Source organism: Pelophylax lessonae (assembly GCF_965119305.1).
Source record: "Pelophylax lessonae genome assembly, chromosome: 3".
NCBI lineage: Eukaryota > Metazoa > Chordata > Amphibia > Anura > Ranidae > Pelophylax > Pelophylax lessonae.
The window spans coordinates 609322222-609340667 of NC_138770.1; the positions used below are offsets into that span (position 1 = coordinate 609322222).

An 18446-nucleotide genomic window follows, 5' to 3' on the forward strand; every position below is an offset into this window, starting at 1 on the left:
TCTTGTCGTTTTCCCGGTGAGAAAAGATTTCTCTGTATATTTATTTCACGCACTGAATACCGAGGCATACTTACCCAGATGCTCATCTTCATGTGGATATTCTGACCCACAACTCTGTTTTTGTGATGCTGTGAATTGTAACCGCACTATGTTGGTTTACACGCTTAAATGACTACATGAGTCCTCCTTTTACTGTTTCTCCTTCTGAAATGCTGATGGTATACGTCCTTTGTTTGATACTGCTTTTCTCACTGACACGCAGTCAGTTATGTTTCTGTTAGCCCCCGTTCACACTAAGGCGACCTGTGAGGCGACCTGGTCGCCTCACAGGTCGCCGTAGGTCGCCTTCCATAGGGAAGCTGCGGACCCGTTCTAATAGGAGCGACACAAGTGGCTCCGACTTAGAAAAAGGTCCGGAGCTTCTTTGGGGCGACCAGGAGGCGACCGCCATAGACTTCAATGTTATGAAGTCCGTGGCGGCCGCTCCGAGGTCGCCACCCGAAGTCGGATCGCCCCTATGTGAACGGGGCCTTATACTGCACTTTCTAATGTTTTCATATATGACACTTGTGTTTGTTAACTTGGAATATTTCAATAAAGAATTTGAAAAAAAAAAAAAAGATGGTAAGCAACTCCAGAGGGCTCCAGAGGGCTACACATTAAGTACCAAAAGGACTAGGCCACAGATTGGGCCTCAGGGGAGTAGAATAACTGGTTTCCATGCAAACTAACTTTGCTTGTATATATAAAGGGTATTTAAACCCTAACAATGAACTATTTTAATCGCTTTTTAGTCTGTTTATACAGTATATACCATTGAAACCTTTCTGGTCAGGGCTAAGATCTATAATTCAGAAATTCACATACTATAAAATAGAGGATGATCCCTTTCTTTTTCATATTTAAGACATCCCAGCTGGAAATTATGAGAGATCAATTATCCCTTATTTGCTAAATGCCGCAAAAGCTTGTATCCCCCTTAATTGGAAAAGAGCACAAGCCCCTTCAGTGTCCGATTGGATACGGAAAGTTGAGGACATTAGTAGGATGAAAGATGTAATTTTATACTCCCAACATAAACAAGAACAATATAATACAATTTGGGGTATATGGAATCTCTTCATTACTTCTGAGGAAGGGAAACAATTCTTGGCAGGGTAAATTGTGTTTAAATAGTAGGATAGGGATGAAATAGTTTGAATGATAATACTGGGGAAGAGAAAGAAAGAAAGAAAGAAAGAAAGAAAGAAAGAAAGAAAGAAAGAAAGAAAGAAAGAAAGAAAGAAAGAAAGAAAGGGAGAAAAAAGAAGAAAAAAAAATGTATAGATCTGTTCCGTCCATCACTGACACTAACACCCCCCCCCCCCCCCCTTAATTTCTTTTTTGTTTTGTTTTGTGCTATGTTGGATTTTATATATAAATACATAAATAATGGGATTTTAAAATTAAAAATGAAGTATATTGACTGGTACTATATAAAGATAATATACTGTAGCGAAGAAAGGAAAAGCTATGCTGAAAAATTAAAAGATTGAAATAGTAATATAATTTTAGCCCATGTTAGATGGATATTTGTTGTATATAATCCAATAGATTATTTGTATTCCTTCCTACTATCTATCTATTTAAATTTATTGTACCAGTTATGTTTTGTTTATTTGGTTCCCGAATTTTCAATAAAGTAATATTTGAAAAAAAAGAAAGGATTCTGTTAAACCAGAATGCCAGAATAGGTAAATATTGTCCAAATGCAAGTTTGCATTCTTACTTGAATCTTAGCATGCTTTGTGTATTTCTTCCAGATCTGTGCAGTATTCCAGTATGATTTTTTTACTCTGTGCAGGAGCTTCCTGTAAAAAAGACCGGTCACTTCTGCTCTCTCTACTTGTGCAGGGTGACTGGTCTTGTCTCCACCCCCTCCTGTAGTTTTCTGCAGACAGCCTTTAGTGGGTGGAGCCTGCTGGATCCCTCCCATAGCTCTTCTCTCCGCAAAGATAATGTACAGCACAATTATGATGTCACTACTACATTTGGAAGATAATATCTTGCTTTGCAAACATGTTTTGTGCACACAAAGTAGATTTGTAACCCTTGTGGCTATAGAGAAATCTATTTAATTGAAAGTCATTGCGCCCAGAGTTCAGCTTTAAATCTGTGTAAGAATAATGCCTATTGATCCTGTCAGAAATCTTGTCAGCTGAAAGCTTTCTGTGCTCTCTGCCTCTGCTGACTTGTATCAGTTAATTTGTTCTCAGCTCGCTCTGTGGAATACAGAACATTCCCTAACATTATGGAGAAGAGAGGAGAGAGAAGTGTTTTGCAGTCCTAACACGCTTCCTGTCCTAGGATGACAATGCTGGTACTCCGTAGATACAGTAGAGTGAGCTAGCGTTGTCACAAGAAGTCTTTTGCCACCAGAACCACTAGGCAAAAATAAATAAAAGGTTAAAAAAGTGTAAACTAAGGCAGCCACCTCATCTAAAGACTGGAAAGCTGCAATATGTTACATTTTGTTCTTGAATTTGGATACACTTTTACTAGTAAGGATGGTAGACTGTCAGCTCCTCTAGGTAAAGAGACCAATATGACTTGACTCATGTCCTCTGCGTTGGTGTCGTAGGAATGTATAAAATAAATACATATTTGTGAATGCCATCATCTGATATCTACTAATTAGATCTGCATGTTCTGATAAAACCCGACTGACAACGTGTGTTCCTTTCTTCACAGTCACAGATTGCCTTGCCCCGTACATCGAAGACGCGGATGTCTTGAACAAGACTTATCGGACCGGTGACAAGCTTATAATGAGCTGTCGGGATGGTTTCCAGACGCGGTATCCAGATTTGGACAATATGGCTTCTGTATGTCAAGATGACGGGAGCTGGGAGAACCTGCCATTGTGTCAAGGTTCTGTACAATGTGTCATGGTGTTTAATGTCTGATCGTATTAAATGGACTACGATGTCTCTGTGCTGCAGCCCTTACTTTTATAGTATTAACTAACATGGAGCAAGATTAGGGGTTGGGTTACACCACAGAACACATCATAATGCATGATAAGGTAGCCTCTGTATGTGTGCTTAAATGCGTGTTGCCTTTTATTTTTATAATTACACCAAAGGGCACATACCTGTACATAGTGCCCCTGTGCTATAGCACACCACAGCCAGGGACGTCCGACTTCTGTGCTTGCCAAAAAATAGGGCAGGTGTTAATATTTTGTGCTTTTTTGTGTGTAGGTGCTGAGGGCCCCTTAAAAATGATTCGCGATTTTAATTCCACGTATGAAGAAGCAACAATGGCAACTGCTTGGATCAATTTAAAACTAGCAAGAGCACATAAATAAGGTGTTGCCATCACTAAAGGACCGCACAGTACACACAAATGTACAAATAAAATTCAGACATAAACTGTCCGAATTCATCAGATTTCCCAACAGCTGTGCACTGTAAGGGTCTTGTATATTATATTCACATTATATCAAGTCAAAACTTTCATAATAGTGCTGGAAATTTTTTTAATTGTGCATATCCAATGGGTAGTAAAATTTTGGCAGGGTATGCAACAAGTGAAAGAGATTCTACTGTTCTCAAGATTTAGGCAGCATGGTGGCCAAGTGTTTAGAATTCTCACCTTGCAGTGAGGGTCCCGCAATAAAGCTGAACTTCAGGCAGATACAACCATTACTGTATTTCTATATTCATTAATTAGTTATTGAATGTATTTTTAAAATGCAGCTAGAGTAGGCTGGTGAATTTTATTTGGCTCTTGCAATCCCCTGTACCGCAGTACTCATGCTTCGTGATCAGTTTCTGTACAATCCTCACACTCTACTTTCCAAGCATGGGTGGATCTAGGGGGGTACTGGGGTGAGCTACACCCTCCAGATTTCAGATTCAGCTCTTGCTGCGGTATCACTTCTCTGCAGAGCTCCCCTTAGACTCAAGGCACATGCGACGCATGTCAAAAAAGCAAGGGAATTTCCAGTCACTACTTACCAACCAGCCAGCGACCAACCAAATTAACCTGTCTAACAGTATGCGTTAAAAGCAGGGGTTGCACACATTTGCAAATACATGTGTAAGCTGCAGGCCACGGCAAGGCACCCTGATATCTGCAGACCCTAACTCTACCTTTAAAGAGTCTCCACAATGGGAGCACATGCATTCTGATGAGATAGATGGAGGACAGGTGACTGGAGGGAGCCCACCCCTCCTTAAAGGCGCAGGGTCACACTGAACACCCAGCATATTGCACAATGGCAGCAAAGGTGTCATTGTGTTGCATGACCAATATAAACGATGTTGCAAAAAGTGGTCACCTCCCCCACCTATAACTGGTCTTAACAGTAAGTACCACTGGAAGGGCATACGCAGATCAAAAAAGCAAGGGAATTTCCAGTCACTACTTACCAACCAGTAAGCTGGCCTGCAGCTTACGCATGTATTTGCAAATGTGTGCAACTAAACCCCTGCTTTTAACGCATACTGTTAGACAGGGTAATTTGGTTGGTCATTGGCTGGTTGGTAAGTAGTGACTGGAAATTCCCTTGCTTTATTGATCTGCTTTGCCCTTCCAGTGCTCCTTACTGTTAAGACCAGTTATAGGTGGGGGAGGTGACCACTTTTTGCAACATGCTCCGCATGTCTCAACTGGTGCCTCGGGTACCAACACCGCCTGCCAGTCAGGTTTTCTGATTCCACACTGGTGGCCACCTAATAGAGCTATCCTGGCTGCTCCTAGGAGGACACGTGGTGAACTGAGGAGGGGTATGCAGTGTGCAATGCCAAAGGTAAGAGCTGTGGCTGGGAGGGTTGCTGAGTGCAGGAGGGAAAGCTGTGGATAGGAGCGAAGAGAGCTGATGAGTGAAGAGGTGAGAACTGTGGATTGGAGGTGGTGCTAGGGGCAGAGGTCAGAGATGGGTAGGGCTGGGTGCTCCAGTGAGAGCTGTGGATGGAGCCAGGGTGCAAAATTGAGAGCTGTAGATTGGGTGAACTGTGGACAGAAAGTGCAGGACTAAGATGTACACGGGGACGCCTAGGTGAGCTGTGGACGGGGACGCCTAGGTGAGCTGTGGATGGGGACACCTAGGGGAGCTGTGGATGGGGACGCTTAGGTGAGCTGTGGACGGGACGCCTAGGTGAGCTGTGGACGGGGACGCCTAGGTGATCTGTGGATGGGGACGCCTAGGTGAGCTGTGGATGGGGACGCCTAGGTGAGCTGTGGATGGGGACGCCTAGGTGAGCTGTGGACGGGGATGCCTAGGTGAGCTGTGGATGGGAACGCCTAGGTGAGCTGTGGACGGGGATGCCTAGGTGAGCTGTGGACGGGGATGCCTAGGTGAGCTGTGGACGGGGATGCCTAGGTGAGCTGTGGACGGGGATGCCTAGGTGAGCTGTGGACAGGGATGCCTAGGTGAGCTGTGGACGGGGACGCCTAGGTGAGCTGTGGACGGGGGCGCCTAGATAAGCTGTGGATGGGGACGCCTAGGTGAGCTGTAGACGGGCACGCAAAGGTGATCTGTGGATGGAAATGCAGAAGTGAGCTGTGGAAGGCGGTATTTAATGTTTTTTGGCCCCTGGATTTGCACTCATTACAATGGGAGGTACAGTATATTACATATTCTTCAGCTCTGCACTATGCATGCTGGGATGTATATGACATACTCTGACTACTTCACTCTTTACATAAGGCTATATGTTAATCCTCGCCACTCTGTATGCTCAAAGTGCAACAATCAAGTGTGTGTAAAGTACACTACGGTACAGTATATAGACTTCCGCAGTCAGAAGTATGCAATGTATGGCACAGCTTACAGAGTGCAATGATCAGGAATATATATCACACAGTCTAGTGGGTTTTTTTGTAGAGCGGTCCAATGGGGAGCTGGAGAGACAGAAAAATAAAGAGGGGCAACCTCCATAGATCTATTTGCTGTGTGGTGTGTATTGCAGAAATTCTATGTGGCATAACATTCATGCATGCCTGCGTACATCATTTAGCTAAAGGTTACCCAGTTTAGTGTCATTGTCAAATTACATTAGCAGTTCACAATGTCTCATTTTTTTAGTTCAGAAAGCAGGACCCTCAACTTTTTTTTACTGCACCCCCAGATCAAACAGGCTAGATCTGACCTTGTTTACAAGTCTGAACTGTCCCTTATTGGATGAAGCAAACTAACCTTCTAGGCCGTGGAGCCTCTGGCATCATGGTACTACCCTTGACCTCAGCACTGCACTTCTAGGGGAGAACCAGCCCATTGTGCTTAAAACCTTTTATAGTTCCTCATGGGAGGGTCTCAAGTGTTAGCAAGAATTGTGTTTTGTGTACAGTGCCATGCTCACTCACCTGGTGACCTCCATCTCAGACTGAGATCCCAGCTGGCCCAATAAGAGACTGGCAGCGCTTATCTCTGTCCCCATGCGAGTGTCTCCACACAGATGCTCCCCAACTCCCTTCCCAGTGCTAGGCAATCACTGTCTACTTTGCTGAACCACTGCAATTGTGACAGGTTCCCCTAATATATCAGCATGGAGTTTGTATGTTCTCTTTGGATCCAGGTGCTCTATTTCTTTCCACATCCTAATAACATACAGGCAGCCTTTCCACTGGGTGGGACATTAGATTGTTACCTTCTCTGGGGTGATGTGAGCGGCCATTTATAAATTAATAAAATAAACCATAGGACTTTCTGTATATAGCAGAGATAATAAAAAAAAAAAACATTTCGAGAGTGCCGGTGAGGTTATGTGGGGTGAATACGAATCCAATGTTGTGCAGTCAGTCAGCTCGATACAATCCCTGGGTGCTTTATGCTTCTGAACAAGACACTGCAAAAAAATCTCTCTTCTATTATATGTCAGCAAGACGCCTTGTCCTTGTAATACTTCTTTGCTCCAAATTGATGATTAAAAAAAAAAAAAAAGCAGCAACGAAATGCATACTAAATTCTACATTCAGAGACCTCTTGAGGTACACCTAACCATTACTGAGGTACACCTGCCTATGACTGAGGTACACCTATGAGATACACCTACCTAGTACTGTGATACAACTAACTAATACTGAGATATACCTATCTAGTATGAAAATACACTTACCTACAACTGAGGTACACCTGTCCAGTACTGAGGTACACCTAACTAATACTGAGATACACCTATCTAGTTCTCAGAATGAACTTACACTAAGATACACAAACCTAGTAATGGGATACAGCTAACTAAAACTGAGATACACCTATCTAGTACTGAAGTTCCCCTATCTAGAAGGAAGGTACACCTAGCTTGTACTAAGGCCATCCACAACACCGTCCCCCGGTACATCACCAATCTCATCTGCAGATATTACCCAAATTGCCCTCTCCGCTCCTCCCAATACCTCCTGCTCTCTAGCTCCCCTATTATCTCCTCCCATACTCGACTCCAGGGCTTCTCCAGAGCCTCTCCCATTCTCTGGAACTCCCTGCCCCAATATGTCCGGTCATCTCCTACCCTGTCCGTCTTTAGGCGATCCTTGAAAACTCACTTATTCAGGGCCTACCCCACCTCCACATAAGAACTATACCCGAGTCATCTCCAACAGATCATCAGCCCCAGCTATTACCTTTTCTACCACCTCCCCCTCCTTCTAGATTGTACGCTTCAAAAGCAGGGCCCTTCTATTCCTTCTGTGCTGAACTGTATTGTAATGGTACTGTCCCTCTTTATATTGTAAAGTGCTGCGTAAACTGTTGGCACTATAAAAATCATGTATAATAATGATAATGTGCCCCAATATAAGTTTAGAGGTACCACTATCTAGTTCAGAGGTACCCCTGACACTTAGTTATGGTCTCTGTCTTCAGTACTGTCGAATGAGCATACCGCCAGTTTGAGAAAAGTCATAACTCTTGACCTGCCTACTTGTTACTGCTCAGCTATTTAGCATTGAAGTGAGAGGATTAAAGTGGATCTGATATCTGAAGACAGATATAATCAGAATGATTCAGAAGGGGACTTAAAGCTACTTCAGATATACAGTAAACCCCCCTCCATTGCGGGGGTTACGTTCCGGACCCAGCCGCGAAAATTGAAATTCCGCGAAATAGAAAAACCCTATTAAAATGCATTGTAGGCATGTTTTTTTTACTGTCACTGTACGTGTAGAAGCATTTTAAGGTCTTTAAAACACTTTTAAAACAATAGAAACTCATTTAAACACATAAAAGATACTGAGAGACAGAGCAAGAGCTATGAAAAACACAAAAATCTTTCATTTTTAATGATTTATATAGTAAAATAACATTACAAAAAAAAACGCGAATTACCGGGACCGCAAAAACTGAACCGCGATGTAGCGGGGGATTACTGTATGCAAGCACATTTTTTGATGCCAGTGTCGCCCCCACCAACTAGTCCAAGCTGTCCCTGCTTTGCTGAGATCTTTGCCATGCCTCCTTTCCAGCACCACACAGTCTCTTTTTTGTAGTCCTTTTTTCTATGTGATCTCAGTTGTGTTTGTGTATTGAGCGCCACTGGATTTGGTCAGAGGCCAGGCATGAAAAAGCTGTGGTGCCACTTCCCATTTTGCCACATTCATTTTATTTACTGTGTACTAACAAAAGAACGCAAATAATAGGTATTTATAAGGATTTAAAAAATTGAAATGGTTTTTTGTTAACTGGAGTTTTGCTTTAGATATTAACATTAAAAATGAACAATTGAGGAAAAAGTATTCCCCCTGAAGAAGACACGGGGTCCCTGTGTCATCACGCGTAGGGGAGGGGCACGGACGGAGCACTGCACACACCGACAGGCAGCAGGTGGATGTAGGTGGCTAGAGGCTGACCAGTGATTCTACTACACCACTACGATACAGTTTGTGATACTGGATTGCTATTGATAGATTGGAGCACTCACAGCACCAACAGTATATATATCATCACTGTTTGCTATAAAGAGCGATCCCTGAGGGAGGATCCCCACTATGGGGGATTGGAAGATTGTTCCCAGCCTAGGAAGGCACTAAGCGTTTTCTGACCAAGCCTAACCGCAAGATCGCATAAATTGAGGAGAGGACCCAGCCACTAGGGGGTGCAGGGTTCTAGGTGTACTTTCACTGGAACTCTGTTTGAAGTACATCGTCACTTTGTTTTTCTTTTTGAGCTTGATATTGGCACGGCTACATCACTACTGGCACTTTTTGGAGTAAAGATTGTCCGTGACAGCACTGTATATTTATATTTATATGGACTTTTTTTCTACACTATATTATATGGACTTTTTTCACTGCACAATATAGTTATTTAAGCATTTTTATATGTAATATAGATATATGATCCTACATGAGAGCGAACCGCCTGTCTGCTCTCATCCGATCCCATCCGATCCGATCCCCAGGACGGATGGAAAATAGGGTTTCAATCCGTCCAGATTTGACGGACAGGATCGGATGCAGATTGCAGCGGGTGTCAGCGGACATGTCACCGCTGACATCCGCTGCTCCATAGGGCTGAATGGGGCATCCGATCAGATCCGCCTAAAAAACTGACAGGCGGATCTGATCGGACCGCCCGTGTGAAAGAGCCCTTACGCTGTAAACTGAACTGTTAGTAAATAATATCTATTAAAGCAGCCTTTTTCAACAAGGGTGCCCTAGGGTGCCTTGAGGTTTCGTCCGGGGTGCTTTGGAAAAATGCCTAAAAATTGCCCCAAAATTGTATACAAGCCAGCAGATGGATGAAACCTGCCTTTAAGTTCAGAGTTGTATAAAGTACTTGAAACCCATACTTGAGTAAAAGTACAAGTGCTCAATCAAAAAGTGACTTGAGTAGAAGTGGAAGTGCTCGATCAAAAAGTGACTTGAGTAGAAGTACTAAAGTATTCAACATTTTTTGTACTTAAGTATTGCAAGTAGTTTTTTTAAAAATTTTGCTACTCAAGTACTGAAAGTAAAAGTACCAGTAGTTTTGAAAAAAAAATTGCTACTCAAGTACTGAAAGTAAAAGTACAAGTACTGTGTTATGTAGTTATTAAAGAAAGAAGTCAAAAGTTTGAACATCATATTGTTTGTTTTTTATTATTTCAAATGCAGCTTTTATTTATACATACAGTAGCTTTTATTTTCGTATGCGCTGATAATACACATGTTTTGAGCTTCATGAAACCTGCCATCTACTGTTCTGGCAGTGGTAATTTTTATAATTGTAACGAGTAAGTATGCAGCACAAAAAAAAAATATCGGAGTAGAAGTATTGAAATCATTAAAAAAATGTAGTGAAGTAAAAGTGCAAGTAGAAGAAAAAAATTCTACTCTAGGAAAGTACAGATACCGCCTTTCGGTACTTAAGTACAGTAGTGAAGTAGTTCTACTTAGTTACTATACATCTCTGTTTAAGTTACACAAAGCCACAGGTTTTCATTGTGCACCATTACAACCTTCTAGACGCCGGCGTCCTAACAACCAATGCCCCTCCCCTTCCCCTCTCTGTCAGCGCTGGGGTCACATTAGCTGGATGATGGAGAAAAACTGAGGGAGAAGAGCAGGGTGGATTTGATTAAAATCAAATCACTTTAAATCATGATTCTTAATCACTAGTAAAAAGGCTTGATTTAAATCAACTCGATATAAATCATAATTTTTAAAGAGCACCTGTAATTTTTGTCCCGCAGCGGCTCCTCCTCTGACCTGCTGTTGACTCACCGACAGTCCAATTCACTTTAATGGCACAGCTTGTAATGCAGCAGTGACACAACAAGGTAAGGGACGTGGTGGCTCAGGGGAGTGGATGCCCGCTAACAGGATCTGCCATAATAGATCTGAAATGACAGGTGCTCTTTAAATTTTAGCACTTATACTTGCTGGTAGTTAGAATCTTTAATATTTGCAAACAAAATCAAGGTTTCATATTTAGAATAATAAGCTGTCAGGTTAGTAAAACAGCGATATCAGAACCGATTCAATCATACAGTTTGTAGTGTACATAGATTTGTAAAACAATACGGTAGGATAATGGAATATTCCTGAACTTTGTTTAATTTAATGGTTACTGTGAAATTGTGTGAATACATCAATGCAGTGCATGTTATCTCAGCTTGCATTCATTGAATGAGTTTACCAAAAATGTCAGGTCCCCGCTGTCCTCTATGGGGAGATCGGATGATGTCAGTTTTCATCCAATCCCATCCGATCCAATTCTCCAGACGGATGGAAAATAGGATTTCCATCCATCTGGATTTCACGGACAGGATCGGATAGCAGCGGGTGTCAGTGGACATGTCAGCGCTGACATCCACTGCTCCATAGAGGTACATGGAGCATCCGATCAGGTCCACCCGAAAAAAACTGACAGGCAGACCGGATAGGAAAGCCCGTGTGAAAAGGGGCCTTCATTCTTCTCATGGATGCCTGACAAGGTCTCTGTGGGTGTAAATCAACTAAACAACCAATTTGAGTTTTGAGGGTTTTTTTTAGAAAAATCTGGCCACAGTTCAGTTTTTTTTCTTAGGATTAGTACAGTTTCTAAACGCCCTGTAATAGTAAAAAAGCAGTTAGAGGGACGCTCTATGAAATGGTTCCCTGACAGGTAGAGGTATTGGACAGTCATAGATTGAACACAGTTTGATCGGATTCTTTTACTGTGCACTAAGCAGGGCTGCCAAGTACAAAATATAAACAAACAATAGAACACATGGTGTTCAAAATTAATTAGTGGGACTTTGAATGAGGTGTGGCCAGAGTGTGAATGTTAATATAGTGTATACATATGCTGGTAAGCAAAACAATGTATAATAGATCAACATTTCACATTTATTAGTAAACATAACATGGCAGTAAACAACAGCATTACAAATCATTACAAATCAAGGTACAAAGGACAGTAGAAGGACATACATGGTAGGTAAAAGCCATAGGGGGTATGTATGATAATAAGAGTAGTTAAATAAACCCATACACAATAGAACAGGCAATAAAATGAATGAATGAATGTAAACTGGTTGGATGCATGATGTAGCAAACCAATAGTGAGTTTCCTTGGCTCTGTGCGGGGGGTCACACTCTCTCAGTTCCCAACAGGGACCTACCACTGGGGGATCTGTACCCTCACTGACAGCCAATATCCTCATGTAAGTTACATTCCCATTCAACATTCTTATTATATCCGTCTTGTTGGATGCAACATTTATTCTTTTGTATCCTTTTAGACATCTTAACCATGCCTGCTCCTGAAGAAGTGAACATAGTTTCACGAAACGCGTCGAGCTTATGAGGCAACCACTATTTACAAGTTTCATCATATATCTAAACTCACTATTGGTTTGCTACATCATGCATCCAACCAGTTTACCTTCATTCATTCATTTTATTGCCTGTTCTATTGTGTATGGGTTTATTTAACTACTCTTATTATCATACATACCCCCTATGGCTTTTACCTACCATGTATGTCCTTCTACTGTCCTTTGTACCTTGATTTGTAATGATTTGTAATGCTGTTGTTTACTGCCATGTTATGTTTACTAATAAATGTGAAATGTTGATCTATTATACATTGTTTTGCTTACCAGCATATGTATACACTATATTAACATTCACACTCTGGCCACACCTCATTCAAAGTCCCACTAATTAATTTTGAACAGCATGTGTTCTATTGTTTGTTTATAGACATAGGGATGGAGACTCGATGGCAAGAGTCTCATTTAAAGTCCCACCTTCCCTTATTTCCACTCCTTCTCCCCTTCCCCTCCCTTCCCCTTCCTTTTTCCATATTTATACAAGTACAAAATATTTATTTACAACATTTTAAGCGTTCATTTGCAAAGGAAAGAAATAATTATATGCAAATTGGTGTTTATTAGAATAAAAGAAACAAATAAATCTGTAGGTTGTTTATAATGATAAGAGGTTTGAAAGCATATGTTAACCTTAAGGGCCCATTCACACATGCTGCTGAAGTGGGGGGGGGGTGTTTAAAATAGACAGTTGAGACACTTTTTTTACCACCCCCTTATTCTAACACAGTGACAGGGGGTTGGTTTACGCATGCCACGGTAAAAATTAAACCCTGTTGCAATTGGCATCAGTACCAACCCATTTAAATGAATGGGCCATGACAGAACCACATGCAACGTGGAGTCTGTGGGATGGAGCAGGCTTTTCACAGGCAGTGAGGAAGGGACATATCCCCTCCCAGCTGCCTGTCAACCTCCCTCTGAAGAGCGATCCATCGCAGATCATTTTTCAAAGGAGCGGCAATGTAAACAAGCCTTAAAGGGGTTTATTTACTGAAGTTAGAGAGGGCAAAATCAGTCACACTTCTGCATAGAAACCAATCAGCTTCTACCCTTAGCTTGTTTGGTAATAAAACCTGGAAGCTGATTGGATTCTTTGCAGAAGTGTGACTGATTTTGCCCTCTCTAACTTTATTAAATAAACCCCAAAGTGTTACTAAACCACAGACTCTGCATTCACTATATCTGGTCTCCCACAGTACACAGAACATGGAAATGCAATTATTTTAGTAAATATGAACTGCTAAATTCCTTTCCTCATCTTCAGTATACAGCAGTTTTGTGTTTTCTTCTATCAGTGTCTCGATAAAGCTTGTAGGGGGAGTTTTTTTTCTCCTCTGACTGTCCTATGAGGCTGCCGGACCCCTGATCCTTTGTCTGGACAATGCTGATTGGCCCTGTGTTGATCACATGCACGCTCCCAAGAAAAAAAAGGTAAAAAAAAAAAAACTCTCTAGCAATACACACCAAGTTGAGCATGTGCAGAGTGACTCCAAAGGCTTTGTTTTATCAGGAGATGGATTGGGGACATTGGAAGAAGGGGAGAATTAGAAAAGGCAGGATCAAACAGCCTTTTTACACAATGTGGAAGATTAACCACTTAGGTTCCACAGTGCGTATAGCTTCACTGCATATACAGACTGATTATACTGTTGTGGGTTTAGTAACACTTTAATAGTGAAAGTCTTTTACTGCCTTCTTTGCCCTACTATTCCTAATGCATGATACGCTTTCATTGTATTAATACAGTAAATCTGAAACAAAAACCCGTGATCCTTCCAGTCGGCTTGTATTCCTTTAGCTTCCCGTCTAAGCCAAGCACCGCAGCAGATCCGTGCTGGTGAGGTCAGTTTGTGTCCCTCGTCTCCAAATAATCCTGTAGTCCCTTAGCTTGGCTGACATGCCCCCTGCCTAACTGGATAGACAGCAGCTACTACCAGAAGACTCCTTGTCATATTGGTCTCAAATAGCGGAGATGTTGCCTGTATCTAGAGTAGACCAGGGTTTCTCATCCAGGGTTCCTCCTGAGGTTGCTAGGAGTTCCTTGAGCAATGGGCAATTTCTGCCTCTCAGATAAGTTCCTAATGACACCATTGTTCCTTTTAGCTATCCGTATGGGGGGTAATTCTTCCCAATGATGACAAGAGTAAGGAGCATTCTTCCCACTGACTGTCACACTAATGTGTCATAAGTTGTAGATTTATAATTTTTAGCAAGAGGTTCCCCGAGACCAGAAATTTATTTTAAGGGTTCCTCTGTGTTGAAAAGGTTTGAGAAAGGCTGATCTAGACCATACAACCAGGCCCCCCAAACTCTGAAATAGAGAAGGGAGCTCATGCAGTCATATCATCGCTGAATAAAACCAAATTTTATGGTAAATCGCAGCTTATGTTTACATTTTTAGTAGTCTTTGACCTATAAACATGCTTTATGACCATGATAGCGTGCTTGGATTTGCATAAGTGTACATAAGCTTTGAATTACATCTAAAGCCGAAATACTAAGTATTGGATATAGTGGTGCCCAGTTAAAACCCTAATCATTTTAAACTGAGTTGTTTTACAAGGTGATCGTTTACAATCACTTTAACCACTTTAAGACCGGAAGGATTTGCCCCCTTAATGACCAGGCCCTATTTTGCGATTCGGCACTGCGTTACTTTAACGGACAATTGCGCGATCATGCGACGCTGTACACAAATAAAATTGACATCTTTTTTTTCCAACAAATAGAGCTTTCTTTTGGTGGTATTTGATCACCTGTGCGATTTTTATTTTTTGCGCTATAAACAAAAAAATAGTGAAAATTTTGAAAAAAAAAAACAATATTTTTCACATTCTGCTATATGACATTCTCAAAAAAAAAAATTAAAAAATCGAAATTTTTAAACATTTTAGGCCAATTTGTTTTCTGCTACATATTTTTTGCAAAAGAAATCGCAATAAGCGTATTTTGATTGGTTTGCGCAAAAGTTATTGCATCTACTAACTACGGGAAAGATTTATGTTATTTTTATTGTTTTTTTTTTTTACTAGTAATGGCGGCGATCTGCAATTTTTTGCGGGACTGTGACATTGCGGCGGACAGATCAGACCCCTAACTGACATTTTTGACACTTTTGGGGGGACCAGTGACATTACTACAGTAATCAGTGCTAAAAATATGCACTGTTACTGTAATAATGACACTGGCAGGGAAGGGGTTAACAGTATAGGTGATCAAGGGGTTAAATGTGACCCTAGGGCAGTGATGGCAAACCTTGGCACCCCAAATGTTTTGGAACTACATTTGCCATGATGCTCATGCACTCTGCAGTGTATTTCAGCATCATGGGAAATGTAGTTCCAAAACATCCGGGGTGCCAAGGTTTGCCATCACTGCCCTAGGGGCATGATTCTAACTGTGGGGGGGGGGGGCATGGCTTCTGAAACGACCATAGAGACATGTGATCCTATATAGAAGGATCACATGGGCTCTATGGTCATTGCAGGGAGAAGAACGGGGTCAGCTGTGTTTACAACAGCCAACCGTCCTTCTCTCTCAGCAGGGAGCGTTTGCAGGTGTCAGGCGGCAATCAAAGCCGCCTGACCCGTGCATCGGCCTTCCCAATGCCGAGTGGGGACGGGAGCGCACCGGCGGCAGCGTGCGCTCGCCCCCTAGCTTCCCACGCGCGACCGACGTAGACCTACGTCGGTGTGCGCAGGAGAGCCACCCTGCCGCAGTAAAAAGGCGGCGGGTGGTCGGGAAGTGGTTAAGTGATGTAACAATTTATTTTATTTTATAGTTTCGTCACTACATTTTATTTTATTTTTGTTTTGCTCTGTTTTTTTGCACCCTTCATTTTTTAGTCCCCATTCACACTAGCGCGACTTGGTTGCCTGACAAGTCGCGGTGGGTCGCCTGCCATTGTTTAGCACAGGACCCGTTCTAATAGTTGCTCCTACTTAGAAAAAGGGTCCTGTACTATTTTGGGGTTACCTGGAGGCGACTTGCATTGACTTCAATGATATGAAGTCCGTGCATGTCGCGCCGAGGTCACAGGTCGCCCCGGCAAGTCGTGTCGCCCCTGTGTGAATGGGCACTTAGCATTTATAACCAAACATGTTCATTTAAGAAAGAAATTAGAAGAACCTAAAACAGAATAAAAATGGATGCTTGCTTTCCATTGATTAGCCAAGCAATGTAACAAATAAAAAAAAATAAAACAGAAAATGAGAAACAGAATGAAGTTTTAAAATAAGGAAAACTGCAAAGGACTGAAAAGCCTGTGTTCAGCGATGAATGCCAATGTACATTTTAAATCACATCACAGTTATTAAAGTCGAGCCCTGGATTACTTACATACACAGGCTAGAACTTTAATGTGCTATTAATGTTCGTGGTATGAAAAGCTTGGCCTTTTCTTTGATTTATTTTCTGTACCATAATAAATCCCCGCATCAAGAATCCAATTTCTTATCGGGTATTGTAAGCAAGGTTTACACAGGTGTATACAAAGGAAGATAAATTGCACTAGTGCTATTGATCTGGAATAACGGTGCCAAGAATCTATTACATCCCTACTAACCTCTTATTTGAGTTACTCTTGATCGATATTAGCTAAGAAAAGCTTGTGGGAAAAGGAAAAAAATAATAATTTGCATGTAAAACCAGAGCTCTTAGTTTAATCAAAGAGCAAACAGCACTGCTCACGGCAGCCAATCATCTTTCAACAAGCTATTTTTGTGGTGCAGCTGGGAGAATGACAAGAATGGCCTAACAGCTTACATCAGGCAATTCTCCTGTTTTTCTGTTTTCATAAAATACCCCTAGCATTTTCAAAAGCTTTTTAAGTGCTTTTCAAGACTGCAAAATGGAAACTAGGGAAATTTACCAGGGAAAATAAAAGTTTATTTTAACTGATTACCTAGTTGTAATATGGCCAAGGCAATTTTCGGTCAATTTTACCCACTTTTGATTCACTGGGACGCAAATCCAATCTAAAGTTATTGCCAGTAACTAAAGTGGTTGTAAAGGCTGAAGGTTTTTTACCATCATTTATTCTCTCTATTACAGTAAGTCCCCAGTCCCCCCCCCAACCCAATACTTACCTGAGCCAGATTTTGATCCAGCGATGGCCACAAGAGCAGAGGCTCTCTTCGCTCTTTCCCTCCTCATCGGTTTAGAGACAGCAGCGAGAGCCATTGGCTTGAGAACACGTCTGCTACGGCTTGCTATTGTGAGCACTTGGCCAGGGAGTGGAGCCAGGAGCGCCGGCAGGGACCTGAGAAAAGGAGGATGGAGGCTACTCTGTGCAAAATCATTGCACAGAGCAGGTAAGTATAACATGTTTGTTATTTAAAAAAAATAAAATGTATTCCTTTACAATCACTTAAAGCAGGACTCTACTTTTGTTGAGAAAAAAACATTCCCCTCTGAGTGATCTATGTACATCACAAGGATTTTAACAGACTGTTGCAGATTCCCACCTTTTGTTATTCTGAAGAAATCATTATTTGTTTCTCTGTGCTGAGTGGGTCAAATGGGAATGGTTTCATAATTATCTATCAGCTGTGGCAGCTGCAGGGTTCTAATGAGAAAATCTGCTGGGTCTGCATCCCTTTAGACGTGTTCCTATTGGGAGTATCTCACCAAAAATGACATTTTTGTTGCAGGGGATGCCAGAAATCTGACTTGTATCCTAAGCAGACTTCTGGGAAAATTGGTGAGCCAATCACACAAGGAGGAAATTATGTTTCTGGGATGTGGTCAGTATACATTCTGTGTACAGAACAGCTCCAGGTAGCCATATTGCATTGCATTTTCAGAAAATTACAACAGCTGCAGATTGAAAAGGAAAGGTCATTTTTTTTTTTTAATTCTTTTTATGTCAATATGTGCATAAAAATGAACATTCCAAACGTCCTTTCAACAAAGGGACAAAACAATATAAAATAAAAAAATTATACAATATCCAAATAATTATCTGTTTACTTCGTATTCATAATCTCTTTATGCCAAGGTATATCCATTTAGCTTAATTGATCGCCGTTGTCCTGGTTGTGCCCCAAGCCCTTGCTCCATCGCAATCATAGATTTATTTCCTCATCATACTATGTGCATCCCTCTATATCCTCTTGGTTATCTCCTTATATTCAACCATTGGTTAATGTTGATTGACACCAATTA

General features: G+C 41.6%; 1 protein-coding gene across 2 annotated transcripts in view; it reads left to right on the forward strand.

Annotated features, from left to right (window-relative positions):
* SUSD4 (sushi domain containing 4) overlaps positions 1-18446 on the forward strand; it is a 263120-nt gene that overhangs the window by 163009 nt on the left and 81665 nt on the right. For both annotated transcript variants that reach the window (XM_082251802.1, XM_082251803.1), the window contains exon 4: positions 2731-2910. In XM_082251802.1, the coding sequence (XP_082107928.1) occupies positions 2731-2910 (180 nt within the window). The remainder of the gene's footprint in view (positions 1-2730; positions 2911-18446) is intronic.